Source organism: Eleginops maclovinus, chromosome 2 (assembly GCF_036324505.1).
Source record: "Eleginops maclovinus isolate JMC-PN-2008 ecotype Puerto Natales chromosome 2, JC_Emac_rtc_rv5, whole genome shotgun sequence".
NCBI lineage: Eukaryota > Metazoa > Chordata > Actinopteri > Perciformes > Eleginopidae > Eleginops > Eleginops maclovinus.
In genome coordinates this window covers 9,049,792-9,073,558 of record NC_086350.1, presented here as the reverse complement: position 1 = coordinate 9,073,558, position 23,767 = coordinate 9,049,792, and the positions used below count along the sequence as shown (strand labels likewise).

Below are 23,767 nucleotides of genomic sequence, written 5' to 3'. Positions count from 1 at the left end.
TGAAGGAGTAAACCTGTGCAAACTGCATGCAGAATTGATTCAGAATCACAATGAGACCACTTCACCTTTTGGAGGTAATTGAATGTCACATTGGAGAGGCCGATGCTGGATCAGTCTCCCAGGACGCTCATGCATGTTTCCCCTCTGACCTCCAGAGGAGAGCAAGGACTCGAGGATCGCATACGCTAAGCATTTACATCAGGAGTGTACACAGTTTGTGTTTCTATGCAGGTGAAAGTGTAGCACAATATCCAAGTAAAAGACATTAAGCTGGACCGGAAATCGCTTTACAATGTCCGGCTTTATTTGTATTAATGCTTCCTATCTGAGCTGCTTTCCTCTTTGCTCGCTGTCTGTAGTTAGTAAAAATGACACCAACTCCATTTGTCTGTGGTTGTTATGTAAAAATAAGGTATTGCATGCCAGAAATCTGACTCGTAAGCTCTTCCACAGGGATTACGGACAATTGGCTAAGGGGGAAAAATACAAATAATAATCAACTGTTTACGGTTTCCCTCTAATACCCTGAAAAAGAAACAAAAATCCCCACATAGAAATGCTATCCTTAAGCAGTTGAGGCACTCCTGTGTTGGATGCCTGCTGAGAGATACACAGGCACAAAATCCTTAAGGTGGGAGCAAAACCCACACTTCAATAAAACCAAGCAAACATATCAATATACAGTAGCTGGCGTCTAAATAAAGCTATTAAATTGTGCCATTTCTAAGTCAATGAATTCCAACCATCAAAAGGCATTGACTGAGTGTGATGACAATTTGCCAATTCAATCCTTCAGTAATGTTTACCTGGTGCGACCTTGTGAGTTGGAAGCCTAATTTACTCCCTGGAGTGTGTATTCACTACTTTCATTTGTTGGAAATGAAAAATAACATAATAACATAATTCTTGAGCAAAATGTACTTTATGATATCAAAATAGGTATTCATAATCCTGATTGACCCCCTTTCAGATTTGTGTTATTATTATTATTGATACGTAAGGAGCATTTGTTGTAGTCACCATCTTACTATTGTCAGATTTTCCAGTTGTTTAATGTCGACTGATATATTATTTGTTGATCGAATGTTTTGTATGACTCTTAATATCTAACTACTGGTGTAAAAATAGTGGAGTAAACAGTCAAATATCCTTAACAAATGTAATGCTGTGGAAGTATAAAGTCAAATATTTCACCACCAAAAGCTCCTGCTCTGTGACAAAACGGTCCACCACCAAATGTGAAGCTAGCACAGAATGACAGAAAACTGTCCTGAGCTGAGCACTAATCCACTGACATGATATCTTTCAGCCGTGATGTAGAAATTAGCTCAATGACATGTTAAAAGTCATCCAGTAGCAAAGAGCAAGAAGTACCAGGGCTTACCTTTTTTAGCCTTGTCACCAAGTTAACTTGACAGACTGTTACTACTGACAAAAATATATAGACTAGCAGCTCTGAGAGACTTTACTTAGCCAGAGGGTATGCTTCGAGATAAACGGTAATGTCACAATTCCCATAGGGTCACAATGACTATGCTAGCTTGCTCAATTTAGCACAATGTACACTGCATTTGTCACCTTACTTTAGTTTGTTATCATGCAATGGCTGCTGTAAGTCGACAGTGGTTCAGTCTGTAGGGACTTGGACTTAGGACTGAAGGGTCACCAGTTCACATCCCGATCGAACCAAAGAAATACGGAGTGTGGACTGGTACACCATTGCCGAGGCCCTTAAGCAAGCCACCAAACCCTCAACTGGGGCAGGCTGGCTCTTCTGCTCTGGTTCCTCTCAAAATGTGTGTATTATATCTGTACAAATGTGAGTGTAAGAAAACAAACGATGGAAAAAACTGAAACGTTGACTTTAATTGATTGTATTATTTCAACACATTTCACAATTTTCCAACAATTTTGAGTCGGTTAGTTGAAAGCACTAATATTAAATTATTGCTTTGAACCAACCTAATACATTTATGTGAAATCTGGTGACATACAGTAAAACATTTAATTAAAGTCAACGTTTCAGTTTTTTCAGATTCGATAAAATCAACAAATCAACAAAAGAATATTACAACTATTACAACGAGGGTAACACGACCATTCTTTCAAGCAAAACCATCTGAACTGAGGCGTCTCACTCACTGTCATCCTCATGTTGGCGCTAGAGATGAGTCGGTGATCACCAAAATATAATTACGAACCAGTATTCCGTATCCTCTGGGTTCAATAAATATCTGTCCAAAATTTAAAGGAAATCGATCCAATGGTCTGGAACATAGGGCTGGACTGAACCAGCAGACATCCATTGCCATTCATAGAACCACACTGCTAGTGCTGCTAACAAAAAACCCTGCTGTCTGTTTATGTGGAAACCTGGAAAAATGTGGTGGTTTATCACTGTGGGTTAGTAAATTACATTGAAATACACACACAAAAGACAGACACTGATATGTGATGCCTTCAACCTGCCATGTGACTGCTCTGAATTTACAGGTGGCGGGCACAATAAAAGCATCATCACCATTTCCCCTTTGTGAAGATTTAATGCTTCTTCCCTATTGAGACTGTGGCAGTAAAGTGTTGATTTAACACGGTGCTAGTTCTTTAAGACCATAGTAATTCAATTGCATCTTATTGTTGTGTGTGATTGATTTTATGCATCCAATGTACCGTAGCCTATGATGGAAAGTGTAGAAATGTATACAGATAGCAGAATTATAAGAAATATTTCTCCTTTACAAATCAATTGCTCTCGCATTAGGTCGGTTTGAGTGATTAGCTAACCTCAAGCAATAGCACTATATGATTGGTGCTTAATGTAACATCCATCTGATTGTGCATGGGGACAGTTAAAAAAAAAAGTGAAAATATCCAGACCTGCTCATGAGAAATTTGTTTGGGGGGAAAGAGGAAATTATAGCCCTGGAGCACATGCCCTGTTTAGTTTCTGTTTGACCAAATGGCCTACATTAGGTGATATATTCAGCTATTTATGGAAGCTGGGGCAGGCAGGAAACAGCTGCCATGCGTCAGGGTGACAGGCTGACATCCCTCATCTCAGCAGGACCTCCCTGCGAGGCAGACGGGAGGAAGCTCTTAATACCTAAACTGAAATGGGACATCGCCTCTTATCATTCATTCTGCATACGGAAACTAATAATCTATGGAGCCTCTGGCAAAGACTCGACAATAAAAAACTGGGTTAACAGTGGCAAGTATGGGCAGCTCGATTCAAAGCCACGCTTGTGCGCTTTACAGAGATCCGTTTTCTGCCTTTACAGCAAACTGAGGATTTTATTCAAGTGGGATCACTATTGATCAGGAGGAGCTTTTATTGTGGTATCCTGGTGCTGTAAACTGGCACAAGATGCCTCAGCTCCGACAAAAATGAGACAGTTCATCAACAACGCTTTAAGCTGGCAAACAAGCTGAATCAATATTCATGACTTTGCTGTGAAGCTGCTCACGTTCAGGTATTATGAATGGGCTGTAAACCAAATTTCAATTAATGTGTTTGCATCAAAGTGTCCCCGCTCTCTCAGAAACTGATGACAAGCCATGCCTTCTGTTTGTCTTTGGTACATGAAAGTCCCCATTGATTTCACACTCTCACAGGATACAAGACAGTAACTGGTGTAACATTTCACACTTTTATTGAATAAAAGTGTGAAATAAATAGATTCTACATGGCATTTAAGTGCAGATCCTTAAAAATTGGGGGAACAGTCAATGTTATACATTTCTTTCATTTCATCCGGCTCATGTTTTGCTGAGAGGCTTAAAAAGAGCATAACTTCCTTTTTAAAGCATTATTTAGTGATATCCTATCACTCTTCAGGTGAGCACAAGTTATATCACTTTGAATTCTTTTTCGTTCACCCAGCAGACTGATGATTGCTGTTAGCTATAATCTCTGAATCGCTGCTGATCGCAGATGTTGGGTTGTTTGGCTGAGGGGCGTTTTTGATAAAGAGACAAATGTCAGGGGGAGGGATACTCACAGTCTGGCATTAGAGGAGCTGGCACCATTTCAAGATATTGTGTTTGCTATGCTGTCCCATGCGCCGGAGAGAAAAAAATCGGTGCAAAGTGCAATTCACCCCTCCCACACTTTTCACCGTGATGGGTGGGACTATCATCATCTTCCCTATAACTTTTTTGTCCCTACATCTGTGCTGCATAGATGGATTTGGAGGTCAGGCGTGGGGCAAAGGCTGGATTACATGTGGTAAATGCAGCATAATGAATTCTAGTGCAATGTTTACCATAGAGACAGTGGCATCTAAAAATAAAGGAACAACTGCTTCTCCCCTCGACCCGCACTCATTACACGCCCTGTGAGGGAGCAGTTCAGACAGGCATAGTGAACATTAAAACAGGTTTCAGCCCTCTGTTCTCTGTATGCAGATTAGCTAAAGTGTTACGCTGAAGTAACAAATGAAGGGCCAGTGAGTTGCATTTGTTTGACTCTACAATTTATTACGGTGATTTTTCCCCCCTACACAATGCTAATGTGACGTGTGGGAATTATTCAGACCAATTCATTCCTCTGTTGTTTAAACACCATGTTGAGTCGATAATTAGTTTTCTGACCTTACAGTGCAACCCCGAGCATGAAAATTTAAACAACTGAGTGCTAGTAGCTACATTATGTCTCTCCAAGGGAACGTTTAGTAGCAGGACTTACATTTATAAAAGTGTTCCAGCAGTGAAAATGTTTTGTTGGAGGAGAGGCTCGAGTGATATAATGGAATGTATTAAAATAACCTTTAAAATATTATTTAGATTGTTTCTGATCAAAAGGAAGATAACTCGGTGAACCTCATCTTAAATAAATTGTAACACATTTTCGGAATTATGTTAATTTGCTTTCTTATTTTGAGTTGGATGAGAAGCAACTCCTCTTTATCCAACGGCAAGATACGCTGCATGTCCCTGCACTTCAGAACAACACATAAAAGCATTGTCTAATTACTTGTTGTATCTGGGACACCAAAAGCTGTTAAAAATACCTAATCAGTTTTATAATGTGATGCTCTCGTTAAGGTTTGCTTTGTTTTAGGCACGAAAAGACTCGGTAAGGTTAAGGAAGACATTGGGGTTTGGATTAAAGCAATTAGTTCTTAAAGGTCATAAAACAAATGTGTGTTATGTGTAAAGACAGAGATTAGCATAAAGACTAGAAACAAAGAAACTCTGTTCAAAGGTAACACATCTTTCTACCAGCCCCTCTAAGACTTCCTAATCAACATGTCATATTGTTGTTGTTGTTTTTGGGTTTTTTTGTGTACAAAAACCAGATGCAGTGACAACAGGACTCCAGGATGCAAAGCGCAAGGGAAGGGAAACACATAATTCTTCACCATATTGACAAGACGTTGGTGGCATAGAAAATAATGAAATAAATAAGAGGCTGCTCTGACGTAGAAAAGCACTGCAAAGGAAAAAAAGAAAAGCAGGTAAGGAAATGCTGCAGGTTGTTTTCAACGCCATGGGATTTAGCAGAAGACACAATACGAGATACGTTATTATTTATTAAAGGTGAACGCTACGCATACACAGGTATAAATAAACGTTGCTAGCTCAATCGCGTTTGTCCGTTTTTCCTGTCATTTCTGTAAAACTCGTTTGGTTGTGTTTTTGCATTGGTGCATATTAAGCGGTTCATATACATCTGCTAGTGTTTTGTGAAGAGGCATTGTGCTGTAGGGGTGGATAAATCAATACCTAAACGATTGAGACTACCAGCACTTAGTCTTGTTTGCGTATTGATTTTTGCATCAATAACATTGATACAAAAAGGAATACACTCTCAGAAATGCATGTGCTCTTTACGGTAGCCATTTTTGTTAGTTAACATTACTAGTTGATGGAAATATATTCATAAGTAGCCAACTAACAATCATACATAAATGATATTCACCTCATAAATCATGACCCGAGCGACTCTACTACATTACTACATTACATTGACCGACTTTCATAATGAATGTCCTCAGATGGATATCAATCATTTTGGCCCTGGTGTTATTTAGGTATGGGATTGAAAATGGAAAGTCTGTGGTATCTCTCACCCCTTTTTCTCTTAACCAGCGTGGGATTACCTCTGATTACAATGGTATGCACCTTTTACAATAGAGATAAAGCAATGCATTATATATTTATAGTAATAGTCGCAACAATTGTCAACATTTATTGCGACCCTGATCATTTCATGGATCTGATGCTACTCTCAACAAAGTGATGAGGAGGCATTATGCGTGTATGCATACCAATATCCATGACCAGACCAGTCATTTCCATCTGTATGTAAATGCTATGTATGTAAATAAGCCACAGTGCACCAGAGTAGGAGCTAGCTGTTGGGCTTGGGTTTATCATTTGAACACCATTTGATCCACAGAGCTCATGGCGTACACTTTTCCATCCGCTATCTTTTACAACATATCAAATTCCACGGTAGGACACAGTCACATAATAGGCAATATTTTCCCATTTCAGTCATTCTCTCAACTGGGGTCAGGGTCCCTGGGCTGTTAGATTGGATGGAAGTGGAGCCAGGCAGAACAAACACTTTCTAACAACAATGAAATCGAGGTGATGTGTTTTCTCACATATATCTCCTTATTTCCTAATGCAGTGATGCTGCATTCATTTGGAGTAACTTTAATCTTGTTCTAGGAAATTCCATTAATCTTTGACGTTGCTTGCACTACAAAGAAGACGATGAAAATGCTGAGCGAGGGGAAAAACACTGATGCCATATTTTATGTCCTCACACTACGTTACCCAGGCCCCGAGTGCAGAACATGCTAGTCTATTTCCCTGCTTAATGCAGCACATTCAAAGTGAATAAATGAAAACCCCTGCACGCAACGAGTGTTATTGGTGCTGCCTGGAAGATGGGTTGTCAAAGAAATCGAATCAAATGGAGGGACAGCCATTTTGTCCTTGCTATATAGATTATTTATCAATCTGACCATCCGCAGTGACGCATGCCTGCTTTTAGAGTCAGTTCACATACACAGTATCCTCACATCAACCTACCAGCTGGACATAATCTGTTTTCAGTTCAGGGTTGACCGACCACAAATGCATTTTCTTTTTGCCATTATATTATTATACAGTATATACCATCATTAAAATATCACCTAAGCTGCAGAGTCTTGAAGTTTCTACCTATTAGAGTACACACATATGATGTAATAAATCTGTAATTTATGAATCCATTTAAATGTTAATCAATCATTCAACCCACACCTCCATAACACGCTTTTAAATCTCTAGCTGCCAGTGAGAAGCTACCTCAGTGTGATGAAAACAAAGAGAATAAAGGGAATGCAGGGGCTTGCGTATTTTCAATTTAGCAGAAAAAAGAGCATCTTTGTTGTTTTTTTCACAGATTCTGTCTTTCACAATGATCCTAATCTCCTCCGAAGAAAGCTGCCTGTTCCCGCCCCTCGCTCTCACTCCTCCATTTCGATGTCATTTGCATGGGCAGAAAAGAGCCTGCACATAACACATTTCAGTGCCAGGTTCCCCTCATTAAGTCACCTGTCACTTCAGCACCATTATACCAGGCTCATATTAGCATCACCTCTCTTTCCCAATAAAGCACCTGGAGAGGCACTATGGGCCTACAGGCTAATGGCAGCCTACACATCTCACATCAGCCACTTCTTCTTTACACAGTAATTCATCACATAATGGATTGCTGATTTTCATAATGTGCATAACATACACAATGCCAAGTGGTGTAATGTATTCCGCTGAACACAAAAATGACACCCTTTGCAGTACATCATCAAACACACCAAATGTTCTCGCTGACTGTCGTGCTCAGTTGAAAAAAAAAATACTGAGTGAAAATCCTCTGCATTGGCTGCGAGGGGAATGGTAACTTATCAAACCACATGCCTTCTATATCATCAAAAATGCATTTGTTATCTCAACGATACAGATGCAGTAAAGGCCCTGCAGATTGTTCTTGTATATTTGAATTACATTTGACATGTGGTAAAGGCCTGCAAAAAGCTTTGCTCTGCACCACATCGAAGCATTACGTTAATGATTTGCATTGTAGGCTTTGATTGCAATGGGGTTGAGGTGTCAACACTGGCAGCATGATAATGGCTACACTTGTGGTGGTTTATGGGCCCAACACTGACCCCCAAGTCTGTTAACCTTGCCCCCTCTGTCTTATAAATCCTACCTTGAGAGGTTTATAGGGCTCAGTTGTCAAGCCTTTCCAGTTGTATTTGGTGGGTGGAGTTGTAGCACAGACAAACGACACGGTGATACATTTTGCATCTGTTGAGTGACAACAATGTACATGGGTTTGTTGCACCAGCGAACAAAGCACATGGTAAATACCACAACAAATGCCTTATTAGAAATACTTTTCTTAGCATTATTCAGAAGCAGCTTATGAAAATATTCATATGAGGATTGGGAGAAAAGCGTGTGTTCGTTTTGGAGCTGAGACTCATTCTGACTGTCAAAGGTATTGTCAGTTTGTGTCCAGAGTAACGCGTGTGCCTCTGTGGCACACTCAACCCTGTCCTCCCCACTCCCTTTCCCTTGTGGGTTGCGCTTGACTTCCACCGTTTTCACAGCTGCTCTCAGCAGTGCACTCCATTACACCTTAAATCACTTAAAAGATCTGAAGCACCAAAAAGTCCCTCTACAACTAATTCACCCTGACGGTGTGGATCATCTAGAAAAAAACAAGAGCAAGAAAACACTGCAACATCTGATTCCAGCCTAATAAAGTGGACTGCTTTCTTTATATTGGAATATATTGCTGCCTTAACTGGACAATATTAAATCAAGTTACAAAATCATATGCTCAGACCTGAGTGCAGAAGATTTTTGCACAACACAGATAAAAATCTCATATTTTACACACCGAGGATCTTGGCAGCAGCTTTCTGACTGAGGCAGGTTCCTCTTTGTCAGGTATCCGAAAGAAGCCACAGAGATTAGGCTCAATAAATAAGGAGGGATAAGTGGGTCTTGTCCTGTGTTTGGTGGCACAGAGCTGTAGACACGCAGAGGCGTGACACGCAGCTGCACAGTGCTATTGATTCTCCGCTAGTCTCAAGGCACCCTTCCTTTCCATTCAGGCTGCCTGCCAAGTGCCTCTGAACAGGAGCCCCTGCTCTTCCAATGTCTGCACGTCTGCTTAAGCACAATCAATGGGCCATCAGCGGGGTACAGAATGCACGCCACTGTCTTTACTTCCTCAGGGTGTGAGTCAGGGAAATTGAAAATATATCTAGTGGAAAGGCATCATGTTACCATGCAGGCATAAGGCATCATTGACTATCAGAAGAAATCAAAAGCCTCACATGGAGGTTACAGCCAGCAGCACCCCCTTTAGGGCTTATTTACGGCCGAATGAAACGACTACCCCATCCATATCTTACTCAAAAAACTATTTGCTAGACCTGGATCAATTTTTCTGCATGCTGATATCTGAAACAAACCATCAGAGTACCTCATTTACACTGGTCAGATAAGCATTTGAAGGTTACTGGAGGAGAGTACAACAATAGATATTTCCCTCACTTCAGTGTCTTCAGCAGACAATGACAAACACAAATCAGTTCGACTGTAGGATTGTATGTTTTTTTAAAAGCACACCTCTAGACAATGATAGATCATGAGAACGAGCCGGCTTTGTCTTTCAGTGATAGGTATTCAGCCTCTCCACCGGTGGTCCACTATGCAGCATTCTGCACCACTGCAAGGCTTCAGTTGAGGTTGCAAATCTGTCAGCCAGGCTGTCATGGTTTACAATAGAGTGACAGAAACGTCCCCATTACCAAGGACATTTCAGTTTTGTTCTCGCACGGCAGAACATCTTTTTCAAATCCATCTTAAGCAACACAAAGGGGATCCTGGTCTGAATGCAGCAATATCTTTGTTGCTTCCCAAAGATAAATAATGTACCCTCTTACACAACTCATCTCTCATCTCTGCTTTGAATGTGAATGGAAAGCATAGCCAATGCAGCATTACGTTTGAGCCGCTTCAATCACCAGATCGTGCGTATCACTAATTATGCACTCATTGGTCATTTCGAGGGTGAGTGGTAGTTCGACTGGTATTGAGTGAGTGCAGGGAGAAGCTTTGTATGCCATTAAGGTGACAGAGAATCCACTAACTCAGTGTCATCTGCTGCAGATAGTGAGAGGATGGCGTCGTGATAATAAGTAATAATAATCACAATTATAATAAGATATGTTTCCTGCAGAGCTGAAGTGTTCCCAGGTGCAGAGTGCCTGCATCAATGCAGATATGAAGATCAAGAAAGACCGTATCAAACACATGAAAAGTCAAGCACGCAATTAGTTCTGTTGGTATGAAGCGTGAAATATCCTGCATCAGTTAAACCAAAAGTAATACAGAAAAAGTGCACACGTATACTTCAAATATAAACAGACACATCCTCAAGCACACACTTATACACACACATATACGTACACAGCCAGTGGCAGTTTGTTTTGCAATGTTTGATCTGTGATGTTATGACTTTGAAATTAAAAGACAACATTATTTCAACAGGACCTCTTTTCTGTGTCATCAGTGAGTAGCTGCGCCTGAGGACTAACATTGGCAGAGTGGCTGTACAACCTCATACGTGCAGCAGCGAGTAAATAAGCAACCAGGATATTTTTACACACAAATTAGAAACGGTCCGATTATTATTTCCCACTGTATGACTTAATAATCGTGACTTCAGGCACTTGAATGCCACATTCACTTCATTTGACTGGATAAAAACAAATAGCAGCCAGTCACTCTCTGACAACAACTTTTCAGCACCTTGGAAACCATACCGCCCCAGAGTAAATAAAGAAATAATGGCTTCAATTATATAATAACCCATGCAAGCATCCGAGCGGTTGAGTGCCCTCATCAATACACATTAATTTGATGTAATCGTTTTAACCGCTTTTAATTATTTCATGCTACATCAGCACATTGTACAGCTGATGTTGTTCATGAGCATGAAAAAAGCATTCAAATGTTTACTGTAACTATTTAAAGGAAGAAAGAGAAAAGGAGAAAGGAGAGAGAATGAATGAAGGAATGAGATGCAGTGTGTGTGTGTGTGTGTGTGTGTGTGTGTGTGTGTGTGTGTGTGTGTGTGTGTGTGTGTGTGTGTGTGTGTGTGTGTGTGTGTGCGGTCCATACATTTTGTAAACTACTTTGCCTTTAATGTAATCACTGCCTGGGCCAGAAAATGCAGTATGCAGGATCTTGGTTAGTTAGGAGCCTTTTTTAAATTTGGCCCAAAGAGCTTTCCTGTTACATGGATTTCAAAAAAAGAAAAACTGAAAAATAGAACAAAACAAATCCTCCACTGTACTTTTACTTGCCACATTGTATGTGTCTGCAGCGATAACCTTTCCAAAAGATCCCATCCAAATAAAAGCCATTAGAAAACAGGCAGGGACGAGGGCTAACCTTCGGATAAGGGCTGCCTGTGAGGTGCAGGCTCATTGATAGGCAGTGAATGGTGCACGGAAGCCTCTATAAAGCCGACTGTTGGCTGAGCAGCACTCGAGGCTGTTAATAGGCCCACTAAAATGCACACCTGTGGCTGCAACCAATTAGTTTAAACAATGGCCCAAAAATTAGACTCTGTACACTAATTCAACAGCTTCTCACAAATTAGAAAAATAAAAAATTGGTTGATGAATTCATTGGATTACTGTAATTAAATAATCGGGGACTTGTTTCATAGCGTGTTTGGATATAAAAATGAATGTTTCAGGGAGGCAGTAAGCTGTGAGGCGGTGATTTATGGACAGTTGAAACAGCTTAAAGGGTTTTATGGACTTGTATGCAGCCACCTACCCCAGTGTTGTCATGGTGACAATGGTGTACCAAAACGCTGCGGGGATACTGGTGAACTTGCTGGCTGTGGAGCCTTTTTCTGCATAAAACATGACCGTTGCAAAGATAATGATGGCCATGGTGAGGGAGAATAGTAGGAAGCCCAGCTCGGAGGCGCAGCTCTTCAAGGTGTAGCCCAGGATGCGAAGCCCTGCAGAGTGCCGGGAGAACTTGAAAATCCGAAAGACCCGGAAGACCCTCAGCGTGACGAAAGCACCGCTCACCTGGTCATTATCCGTCATGACCAGGCCAATGTAGTAAGGCATGATGGCGACCACATCGATGACGCTCATCACGCTTTTCATGAACTTGTACCGGCTGGGAGCTGCTATCAATCGGAGGAGATACTCAACTGTGAATATCATGACGCAGGCAGTGTCCAAACAAAAGAAAGCCAGGGCGTAACGGTCACCACAAGACATCTCTTTTGCCCTGTTGGGCATTATCCCACATGGAACTGTCTCAACCACATTGGCCATCACTGATATGGCAATGAAAAAGCCTGTGACATAGTAGAACACCAGTGCCAAGGTGCTGGTGTGAGGGTTTTCAAAAGCCCGCCACAGGAACTCCCGGGGCGTGAGGTTCACCGGCGTGACGTCATTGCTCTGGTCCATTTCCTCGTCGTCTTGAAGCCTTTCTGCGTTTTCGCGCCGCCGGTCCTTGTACTCCTCATAACAGCAATCCCCAATGATTTCGGGGATAATACCGAAGAAAGCCAGTTCCTCGTCGTACGCTGATATGCATTCTTGGCGCGGATAGTGTAGTTTCCCCGTGCGGTAAAAATTGAGGATGTGTCTAAAGATGTCAGGGTCACGGTCGAAAAAGTACTCGTTTGTTTCGTCGTGGAAAAAGAAGTCTCTCTCAGTGCTCCCTAGCAAAGTGTCCGGGTACCTTTCTAAAGTGGTTCTCCACGTCTGAAACTTGGTCCCACTCACGTTGAGGATGATGAGTCCGTCCTTGCCTTTCTTCTTCTCTTGTGGGGGGATAGGCATAGGGGTGCTCGCCACGGGCATCCATCCTATGGCCGCCGCTCGGGCGAACGGGAGCCATGCCGCTACACCTGCTGCCATGCTGGCCTATAGTGTTTAATATAACCCTGCTCCGGTTATCACAGTGCTATGGTTCAGAGACGAATTGCATCTGCAGGAAGAACAGCAGATAGAGACTGGTGGTTAGGCGTCTGGGGCACCTAGGCTTAACAGAATGTGATAAAGAAAACCCACAAACCCATTTACTTATACTGGCAATGCGCATAGCACTGATGAGTATCACTCTCAAGCCTGTAACTGTTCATGTTATGGAAGCCTATACTTTGCGGCAGAATATGAATTGGCTTTTGAAAACGTCACCCATCAATAAGCAGGAATGAAAGTAAAGAAAACCACCCACCTTAGGCAAGGCTGTTCTTTAAACTGCATCCACGGCGAGTTTAATACAAAATAGCAATCCTCGGAAGAGAATACTGCAGCCAGACGATAGAGGAAAAACAGAAGAATATCGTCGCATCAACAAGTTAAACAAACGGAGCAGCAGTTTCTCAGCGGAGTGGTCAGCCGTCCAAGCGCGATCTTTTTCACTCCCTCTCTCTCTCTTCTTTTCATCCGCAAGGCAACGGTGCTCAGTTGCATGCGTTTTTCTCCCGTTGCAGCTACTCCTCAATAAACTCCTATTCCTCTCGTCGACTGCAAGACCACCCTCCCCCCTCCTCACCACCGAGCCCTGACTGTGGAGAGAGGAGAGAAAATCATATGCAGAGAGAGGAGTGGTCCTATCTGCACCCAGAAATTCCTCTGCCGCTTCTCAGTGGGGAGACTAATCAATGCGTAATGGTAGTCCAAGGAGGCGGCATCTCCAGAAGCTCAAATCAATGCTTATGTTTGTTTGTTTTCTCCCGCTGTTCACCGTGAACCCTCACGATTTGACTTCTACAATCTCAAATACAGTATATGAAACACACCATAGATTGTTTTAGAAAAGAGGATGGCTTATTTTGTGTGGGTTTCTCTGGCAACATTAATCCACCAAGTCCTTTGAAGATGTCCTTCGTTTTTCTCTTTAAAAAAAAAAAACCTAATATAGAAATAAAAGTCTTAAACGACTCGCTTTGAAGAGTTACGAGCGATATCGTTGTTTGTTTTACCTTTTTAAAACTATTTCAGATGCAATGCTTTTGGTTTATGGGTGACTTTTATTGATTTTAATATCGGGGCTTATTAGTTGTTATTTTTCCTAACAGAAATAAATTAAGGGCTTCAGATCTGCAGCACATTGTGATCAATATTGTTTCTTGAATTGCATTGTTCTGTGATGCTACAGCATGGAGTTACACAGCTTAGAAGGTCAACATCGTTGGGCTACACTGCTCTACTGACATTTTCAGAAATAACCATAATCAATGAAATGCCTCTTGTGTGCCGTAAAAAACCTGCCATCTTCGTGGGGATTTTAGAAAACTGCATAGAGCATTTGTTTGTATTCTGTAGCTTCAGGTCTACATGGGGATCCCACTGCCACTGATACTTTAGCAGATTTCGGTCAACTTTCAACCATTTTTTTGTCTTTCAGCACCAAGGACAGCTCTAAAGCTTTCAACATCTTTCTCGTGCCCCTGTATGCTGCAGGTTACACTTTCCAGAAATGTTTTACACTGAAGTCACTCAGCTGTACCACTTCTCCAGATCCGCTCAGCACAGAGGGTTTCAGAGTCATGGTTAACTAAACACAGCTGCAGAACTTCAACAAAATAGACTATGGTCTTTTCATGAATTGACCCAGACCCCCAGCCCCAACCCAAATGGGGGTTAAGATTAATTATTTTGAACATATTTTTAAAAACACCAGCTGTTGCTCTTTTAAAAGGTAATGAAATTTGCAACAACAGAAAAAGAAGAGGCTAAGTGTTTTGCTCAAGGACGATTTGATAGTATAAGTGTCCGCTGATGGACACATAAGAAGTTGCACTTGTCAGACCTGTGGCCTTTTGTTCTCAGATCTTCGGCCAGTTAACTCCATTCACACCCAGCCTCTGGTCCCCTCTGGCTCCATGGTGAGTTTTTGTAGGATGAATGCACAGGACTGTCAGAAGTCCCATTAGTGTATGCGGATCACACTCAGTGTTCGGTTTGAGCAGTCAGGCCTAGGGGCTATGTATTCATCAGGGCATTTAAATATTCCAGCGGTTGCCAAATGGCACCAAACACAGGCGTCCCAGCAGAGCATGATGCCAGACTAGCTGCAAGCTTGTCAAAGCACAGATAGCCACAGTGTTTTAATTTAGGTATTCAAAGTGGTTATTGAGTAAATGGTTATTTAGCATTTACATATCCTTTAATTTAAGCAAATTCTCAAAAACGTTCAGAATTTCTAACAGAACATGATGATATTTGCCTTACAAAAAGGACTGTATAAAAAAAGCATGGCAGTTTTATCCTTCATTTTTCATATTTTCATTTGCCTTTGTTTTGTCAATCCTCCTAATCCTGATAAGATCTTTCTAAAAAAAGCATAACCACACTTTGACCCCACTTCTTTTTCATAGTATATTGACGGATACATTATGTAGGGCCAGACATTTTATATGGTGGTGCTCTGTGGTGTAGTGGGATGGTCAGAATGACACCCTCAAGGTGCTGACATGCTTCATGAACACGGTCCATTCAAAGAAGTTCCAAGGTCATTCCAGATGATTGGTGTTGACACAGAGCTGTGCAGATGATTTAATTACACCGTCTGTGTGTTTATGGATTTACTCTTTGGATCAAGTAATTAGCATGTGTCCTCAACAAGGTTGAACAACTCGTCCAGCATTTTCGTGGTGTTTTGTGTGGACATCAGTTAAAAGATGGAAACCACTCATGTAGTATAAGATAAATGCATCCATTTCAACAATAATCCAGACAGGTTTTATAAAGGCTTCCAGAAACAATAGTTATATATCACCAGGCAATCTTTTTTTCCAGCCAGATAAGGCCTACTGACGTTTTGAACTTGTACCACTAAAGTAATGCTGTGGGCTGTGGGATTAGGTTGTGTAACAGGATACATTTTGTAAACAGGTCTTTAAGTGTGCTTAGTGTTGTAACTCAAATGCACGCACCCAAAACGAACACACAAAAACTGTCGGATAAACCCTCTGCAGACGTTCATGGAGGCTCACACACACATGCACACACACACATGCACGCAAGCACGCACCGAGAGACATCTTTTTCTAATTTAACAGTCATTGACAGTAACAGTTCCTCCACTGTACACTGGTGCAGCCCTAAGTGGTGTGTGTATTCTGTTTTCTATATTTAGTCAGGTCCAGCTCAGTGATTGAGATGATTAAACAGATGAGTCCCCTTCACTGGAGACGTGCCATGGCATGTTAAGTAAGAAGTGAAAGGGCAGCCGCCATTTGATTCGGGTCATCAATGAAGAATCTTGAAACATTTGAAACTATTGAAGCGAGCTTGTAAGTTTAAGCCAGATATAACAAGTGAGCAGAACGAATCATCTATAGTACAAATACATGCTTCAATGCCTACAACGCCTTTAAATACAATCATATAGGCTCTGTACTGTACTGAACTGTACTATACTGGGATAGAAGTCTAGTTTAACCCCATAATAAACTTTATTTTTATGGAGCATTTCAACGAGATGCAAAGCTCATGACAAGCGATAAAAGGGTCATAAATAAAAAGCCAATAGGATTAGCAATAAAAAAAATCCCAGAAAGGCAGAAAAAGGTTAGAGAGGAATAAAACAGGCAAATTACACACAGTACCCTATTTCAGGCCCGGGTACGACCCTGGCATGTTTTATGACATGCTGTAAATGAAGTCTGAATTGTCCTCATGACCTCTGGGCACAATGACATGCGGATATCCTCAGGTGAGCAGCCCACACCACGTCATCGCACTAAACCTCCTCTGCCTCACCTAGGCTCTAATGAATTATTGACCCCCTGCGGATGTGTAAAATAGAGTTGGTCTTCTTGGTTCTTTATTGCACATGGCAGCAGGTGTGTTTGTGTGTCTGCATCTCCCTTTCTGTGTTTGTGTGTACACATGCATGTATTCATGTGTTAAGCCATTTATTTGTGAGTTCATGTGTGTGTACTGTATACAGAGATGCCTGGAGTGGGAGGCTGATGTTTGTGCTTGAGGACTGTATGACTGTCAGGATTGCTGGGATAATCTGTAATTTAACAACTGCTTCTTGTCAAATAACTACAAATGCGCTACATTGGTATGTGTGGTTGCTACCTGTGGGTTTATTTTAGCATCATAAAGGAGGTGCTAGCGAATATATAAATATCACATCAGTATCATTTTAGATTTTGGGTATTGTAATGTTGCATGTAAATGTCTCTCACTGGTGTTAAGAGATTTACTGGTATTACAGTAAAGTGATGTTATTTTCTAAAGTTACCAGAATTTCTAGCTGTTCTATGATGTAGCTATACCCATTAAGTCATCATATCCACATTAATGCTGATTATGTATTCAATCTAAATATGAATATTTTGTAAAAGCAACAATATGTTCGAGCCAGACATCAAAAGCATATTGTAACATATAGACAACCAAATCTGTTAAAGCCTATGTTACTGGCACCGTTACAGTCTGGCAAAAACCCAAAAGTACTGTTTGAATACGGTCTGACTCATTAAATCATTTTATCATTTATATACAGCACATCCTGGATAGGAAACAATGAAATCCACCCACTAGCGCCTTTTTAATTGTTTTTCACCTGGCTCCTTCTCAATGTGTCTATAGGGAAAGTAGCTCTTGTCATCTGGTGAAGAGGTGTAGAAGGGATTAGAACAGAAAGGGAGGTAACTGTCAGCGTGAGTGCTTGTGCCTATAGCTAAAGCACACACACTGCAGCATGCGTCTGGGGCTTTGAGAACTCCTTGAGTACAGTACATCACTGCAGGATCAGCCGTAAGTCCCTTAACTGCCACTGCACCCAGGCACATCTGCTGAAAAATGTAAAGTGTGGCCATGAAACTAAGCTAAACCATACTTTTCCTTACCCTGTCTTGTCAGTTCAGCCTTGTAGTACTCTTTTTGGCCTTGTTGCATTGCAGAAAAATACAGATGTGCGTTCATCTCATGGTGTCTAATTTAAAAACTAAAGACAGCACGGTGCCCGACCAGCAAAGCCTCATTGAAATATGAAATATTTTCCAAGGACTGGGTTTTTTGTTTACCGCTCTCATCTGTTGAACAAAACCCCCATGGCAGAGGTGTTGAGCAGATGCTATGTGAACTTTTGAACACAAGGCTTTTAACAGGTTCACACTGCCTGTGCAGCCGCAGCCCCCAAATTGAAAAGGAAGCTTCTCCTTTTTTCTAAGTGTGACAAGTGATGAAACCTTTATGTTGCAGCTGCTTCAGCGCGCTGAGAGGATGGCTAAGAGGAGACGGATATTAGCTGTAAAGTTCAGCTCAGGACTAGAACAGACATTAATCAGCACATTTAGAGTTCATCGCCCATCATTGCTGCGCATAGATTTGTATGAATGTTGGAGCCCACTGGATAGCATCCAAGATGGAACCATTTTGATCTAATCTGCCTCAGCATTGAAATCATATTTGTTTGGCAGATGTGAGGTCCTGTTTCATTGGATCATATTCAGAATTTCATTGCCATTTCAGCAGATTGATACTTAAATGTCACTGGCTTTAATACAGTTGGCTCACATTCAATCCATTGTTTTGGTTTTTGTTGTGTCAGATTTTGTAAAGGTGGTGACAATCTATGAAGGCCAACAAGTTCAGGCAATAAACTTCTCTCTTATCCCTAAAGATGTACTTGTTTTAAAGGACACATATTATGAAACTTTTCAGGTTCATCCTTTGTATTTTTGATTCAAACTAGAAAATTATTAGATGCTGTAATGTTCAAAAAACCCTTTATCCCTTTCATGCTGTCGGCCTGGCTCACGTTCTGTCTGAAAAGCTTTGGTTCAGCGTCTGTGTCTTTAAGCCCCTCTCCCAAAAAGGCCCAGTTTGCTTTGATTGGTTGCTGGCTTTATGCTGTCAAACACTGGCCTTTTCACAGCAGCATCACTGCGGTCATAGAGACCCGCTGTGTCTATTTCCCAATTCTAAGGTGGACAATAACTAAATCAAAAAACTTTACACACCACATTTTCAATCAGGAATCAGATCCCAAAACGAGGAGAATTTAAAGGTTGTCAGGTTGTTGTTGTTTTTTCAGTTTATAATGCTATTTATATCTCCTAGTCATGTCTGCTCAGTATGTTTGCATGAACTATGTTTACCATAAACAGAGTTATTACATCTTTGTGAATGAAATCTAGCATGTGTGACAAGATCCTTCATTGTCAATGAAAGAGAATGACAAAAAACCTCCAAAATATAAATCACTTTTGTTTTTTCATTGACAGTCACATTAAAAATAAATTGGGTAAGTATAATACAAACTTTTCTAGAGTACACGTTTTTCTTGTATACTGAAGGGGTGTCAGCTGGTAATCCTGACAATGATGCTGCTTGAAGAGATAATTTGACTTGGAGTGTAACTTGTGACAAGTGCTTTTAAAATATAAAGCATAATTAATGACCAATTGAGCCTAAGTGATATCCAGACTGGAGAAACCTTTGGCTGTTGACAGTTTTTCATTTATGTGTACAAGTTATTTTATGTTACACTGAAAGTCATGCTTCCGCATCAGCAATCAGCAATTAGCGCCGGTTGCCAATGTTAACCAAAGATACATAACTTGCCAATAGGAAATATATATTTTCAACATTGTACAATTTGACCATTTCTTTTTCACATGTGTACATTGAGAGCAGAGGGTAAAGTATATCAATAGACACAATACTGATGTACCTACATGTTGCCTAATCAGAGACTGGAATGGAGCAAATATAAAGATTACCAGCTGAGCTAACGTTTCACGAAAGGCAACATGAACTAACCTACAACTGTCATCAACTAATTGAATTTAAATGAGGCTTAGCACTCGCACACTCTACCAATCTGCATAAAATATTACATTTCTCCAGTCCGTGGGTCGAAAAGCAAAGCTGCTGCTGGTCGGCACATTAGTGTATGATGCAAACATTAGTCTTACAGGCAACCGTGAAACAGCATAAGAAGGCTAAACTTAAACTTTCCCAGTTTTGAGTAGTGCAAAAATAAATCAATATATTGAAACGGAACTTTAAGTAAATAATTCACTGTTTCCCGACGGACCGGAACTTGAACTTCCGGTAACAGGATGTGACTGTTTTAGCCTCAGGTAGCATGTAGCTAATAGTATGTATATATGAGTAGAGGGAGAATGACGCGTGGAGTTACACTAAACACACCGCCTCTAACTCTCACTCATTGACGCTCGGTGTTGGGAAGTAACTTCCAAAATGTAATACAGTACATATTACCTATTACTGTCTTTTTAAAGTAATAACTTACATTACATTATTACTGTCTCTGAACTGTAATGCGTTACACTACTTTTGCGTTACTTTGAGTTACTTTTACCAAAATAACCGCAAAAGTGTAGCTTTAAATGCTCAAATGTAGCTTAATGCAGCTCATTAATCAAATCTATCTATCTGGCAGTACATGCTGAAAATTAGGAAATGAGCTAGATATTAAAGTCATGCTCCGTTTAAGTGGGCTAAATAATATTTAATACCGGTAACATTACGTCGCTGTTTGTTATTAATAACATGTTAGTCGAGCCTCGGCACGGCCCAGTAACCTAATGTATATGAACGGGTCTCTATGTCAACGTTAGCTCACCTTGTCTTGGGTGTGTTAACGGGGATTTGGCTGACAAGCTTTCTAAAAGCCGGCGATTCGACAGAGGACAGAGGCTGCATATCTTCAACACTCTACCTCGAGTCTCTTAAATGCTCGGGGTTCAAGCAGCATGCAGATCCAAAGAAAGTTTACCTCTGTTGCTTTAGCTTGCGTGTATTTGCGTGAGCCTGCAGTTCTCCATTGCGAATCTGTTTCCGCAGCCGTCTTAACCAATAGTAAACAGGCTTACTGAGTTTCTATTCTACCTGCACAATTATTTCTCTGGTGTCGGAATGTCTCGCGATGTTTGAGAATTCTTAGAAACAAAACCACATCATTTCGGGTTAAAAAGTGTTGTAGCTGCGTTACTGAGAATTGTAAGGGGAATTATACTACCCACATTTCAGAAGTATTGCTTTATATTACTGCGTTACAGCCAAAAGTAATACATTACTGTATCTCCGTTACTTTTGTAACGCGTTACACCCAACACTGTTGACGCTGCAATAATACTATTACGTGTTTAATAACCAATAAACCTCAGAATAATTGTAGGCCTATAATTTAATATCATAAGGGAAAGCGTCATGACTACGCCAACAGAGGGCGACGGTGACTTCATAAGAGGGCTAAGCAGAACCGGGACATTTTGGGGCATCTCGTCCGGGGGGCGGGGTTACGTACTGCGTCACATCTCTCAGCCGTGTTCTCGTCGGCGAGGGTCGGCGCGCACCATAGCGCGCACAGGCATGCACAGAGCTAGCGAGCCTAGGTCTTAGATCTAACAACTTATGCCTTTTACAACAAGCTTTTTGATGGTAAATTGGTGTTTAATTTCCATAATCTTTGTTTAGTGAACGCATAAAACCGTCAGTTTGTAAGCGAAATTAAGAGTTATGATTTTTGAGTTCGTTTATCGTTACCCAACAACCGAGGCTATAAGTATTGTAAATTATTGCAGTTTCATCACTCATGAGAAGTGTCGTAGCACAGTGGTTAGAGGAGTGGGATTACACCAAAAGCTCTATGGTTTAAATCCAACATCAATCATTATGCCAATGTTTGTTTTGGACTGGATATTTAGATGCCAACACAAAAGTTGTAAAAGTAGCCAAATAAGAGTATAGTGTGTAACTACAGTTTACGTGCATTTACATTGCTAGTGATTAGCATGCTAAACGGAGATTTAGCTTTATCCAATGCTGATTTATGAAATAGGGATGTGTGCATCCTGTTTAGTTAAGATTTGGACAGTTAATGATTAAGATTAATTTTGCTTGGTGTAGCCTAATGCCCACTATGATTTGAAGTTAAGTCCAGTTACCAGTTAAGTTTCCACACGCATATACACTCAAGTAGACCTATCCTGTCCCGGCTTGAAGTAGCCTTTGATGAAGGTATACCTACATTAAAAGAAGACAGTTTTGTGAAGAAAAAAAAGAGCTATATTTACACCCTCGTGTAAAGTTTTCAATCATTTTGTTTGCATCATATTTATTTTGTATGGCAAAGAAATGTTACAAATGGGATGTTAATGTCTTTATTTGCTGATTATGGGTTGGTTGTATTGCTTGGGCAGTGGCGATTAAAACACCATAATTCACAAAACTCATATTTTAATGTGCATGAGAGATGTGACGCAGAACGTAACCCCGCCCCCCGGGTGAGATGCCCCAAAATTTCCCAAGCAGAACGTGGCTTGGCCTGGACCAGCCTCCGTCGACGTCAGCCAATGGAAGACACGAGCAGAGTTATATAGATACTAAGTATCTAGTCGTAGTAGTATCTCTCTGGACACGGGGATATGCCTATGTGACGACAAGGGGCCAATAGGATCCGGCCCCCGCTGCCAACCAATGAGAGAAGACAAGTCCAGAAAGAGCAGAGAGTAGAAATTCGTGATGTAAACAGAACATCGAGACCTTTTTCATGCAGCTATAGACAGATTATACTTCAATGTGGAGTGTGATCAGTGACATGGGGAAGGACCACAGCTGTGTTTCCTTTGTAGACTTATCATATCGTTGTATTAATAAATGCTGTTAAATTTATGAGAAGTTTCTTGGATTCTTTTCGCATATTTTTACTATAGTATTTAGAACCTTACAGTAGCGTCATCGCTGGTACAGATCCATCCAGACTCTATCTGTTTCTGAAGTGAATGTGTTGCTGTGTCATGCTTCTTGTTGAGAACGAGTTTTCCTGTTGTGTGGACATGTCAGCCATAAATTCTCAACCTCAGATGATTGATGGGAGAACATAAAGGTTTTTCTGTTGGTTATTGCAGCAAACAACAGGACAAGTGGCTTGCTTTGCTCGAGCTGTGTTTGTAGGTCCATTATATTGAGCAACAAATGTGGCGGACAAGAGAGATCCAGCAGCCACTTTTTGGAGGAACATCATCTTGCTGGAGGTGGTTCTACTGACACCGGGAACCTGAATATGATATATAGATACTTGTTTGACATTAGAAGGGGTGACAAATCTGATTCACTCAGTATAAGATTGATGGACCAGGAGAAAAAGAGAGAGGACTTATTATTCTGAAGCTTTCAGGGGCGCCCAGACACCCCAAGGATCCATATTTATGTTTAGAAGCCAGGAAAAAGTACATTTTGAATAATATGTGACCTTTAATGCCATGAGCTCTTCTCCGGAGTTACTGTCACTGAATGCTGAATATGATGAGCTTTAATTAATAGATCATCAGCGCCATCATTACTAGCAAATAACACTGTGACAAAGGGTCAGGAGGGGACCGGACTTGATGGCAGGGTTGTTTGTTTGGGCAGTGACAGTGTGGGCTTCTCCTTACGTCATTTATCGGGACTTGGCACTTGCTGCTCTGACCAGTGACATTTGCTTTCCCACCATGTGGCCCCTGTACTTTGAGGCCAGATGGCAGATGATGCCTCCAAAGCAGACGACACACAAACCCTCATGCAAGAGTTCACACACACGCGCGCGCGCACAATCACGCATAGACACATTTGCATAAGCACACACACACACACACACACACACACACACACACACACACACACACACACACACACACACACACACACACACACACACACAC

General features: G+C 41.1%; 1 protein-coding gene across 2 annotated transcripts in view; it reads right to left on the bottom strand.

The window, feature by feature from the left end:
* LOC134874951 (potassium voltage-gated channel subfamily D member 2-like) overlaps window positions 1–13,692 on the bottom strand; it is a 32,315-nt gene extending 18,623 nt beyond the window's left edge. For both annotated transcript variants that reach the window (XM_063899259.1, XM_063899265.1), the window contains exons 1-2: window positions 13,300–13,692; window positions 11,869–13,050 (exon numbers count right to left, since the gene is read on the bottom strand). In XM_063899259.1, coding sequence (XP_063755329.1) covers window positions 11,869–12,980 — 1,112 coding nt within the window. In that variant the 5' untranslated portion in view covers window positions 12,981–13,050; window positions 13,300–13,692. The remainder of the gene's footprint in view (window positions 1–11,868; window positions 13,051–13,299) is intronic.
* Window positions 13,693–23,767: the final 10,075 nt, after the last annotated feature.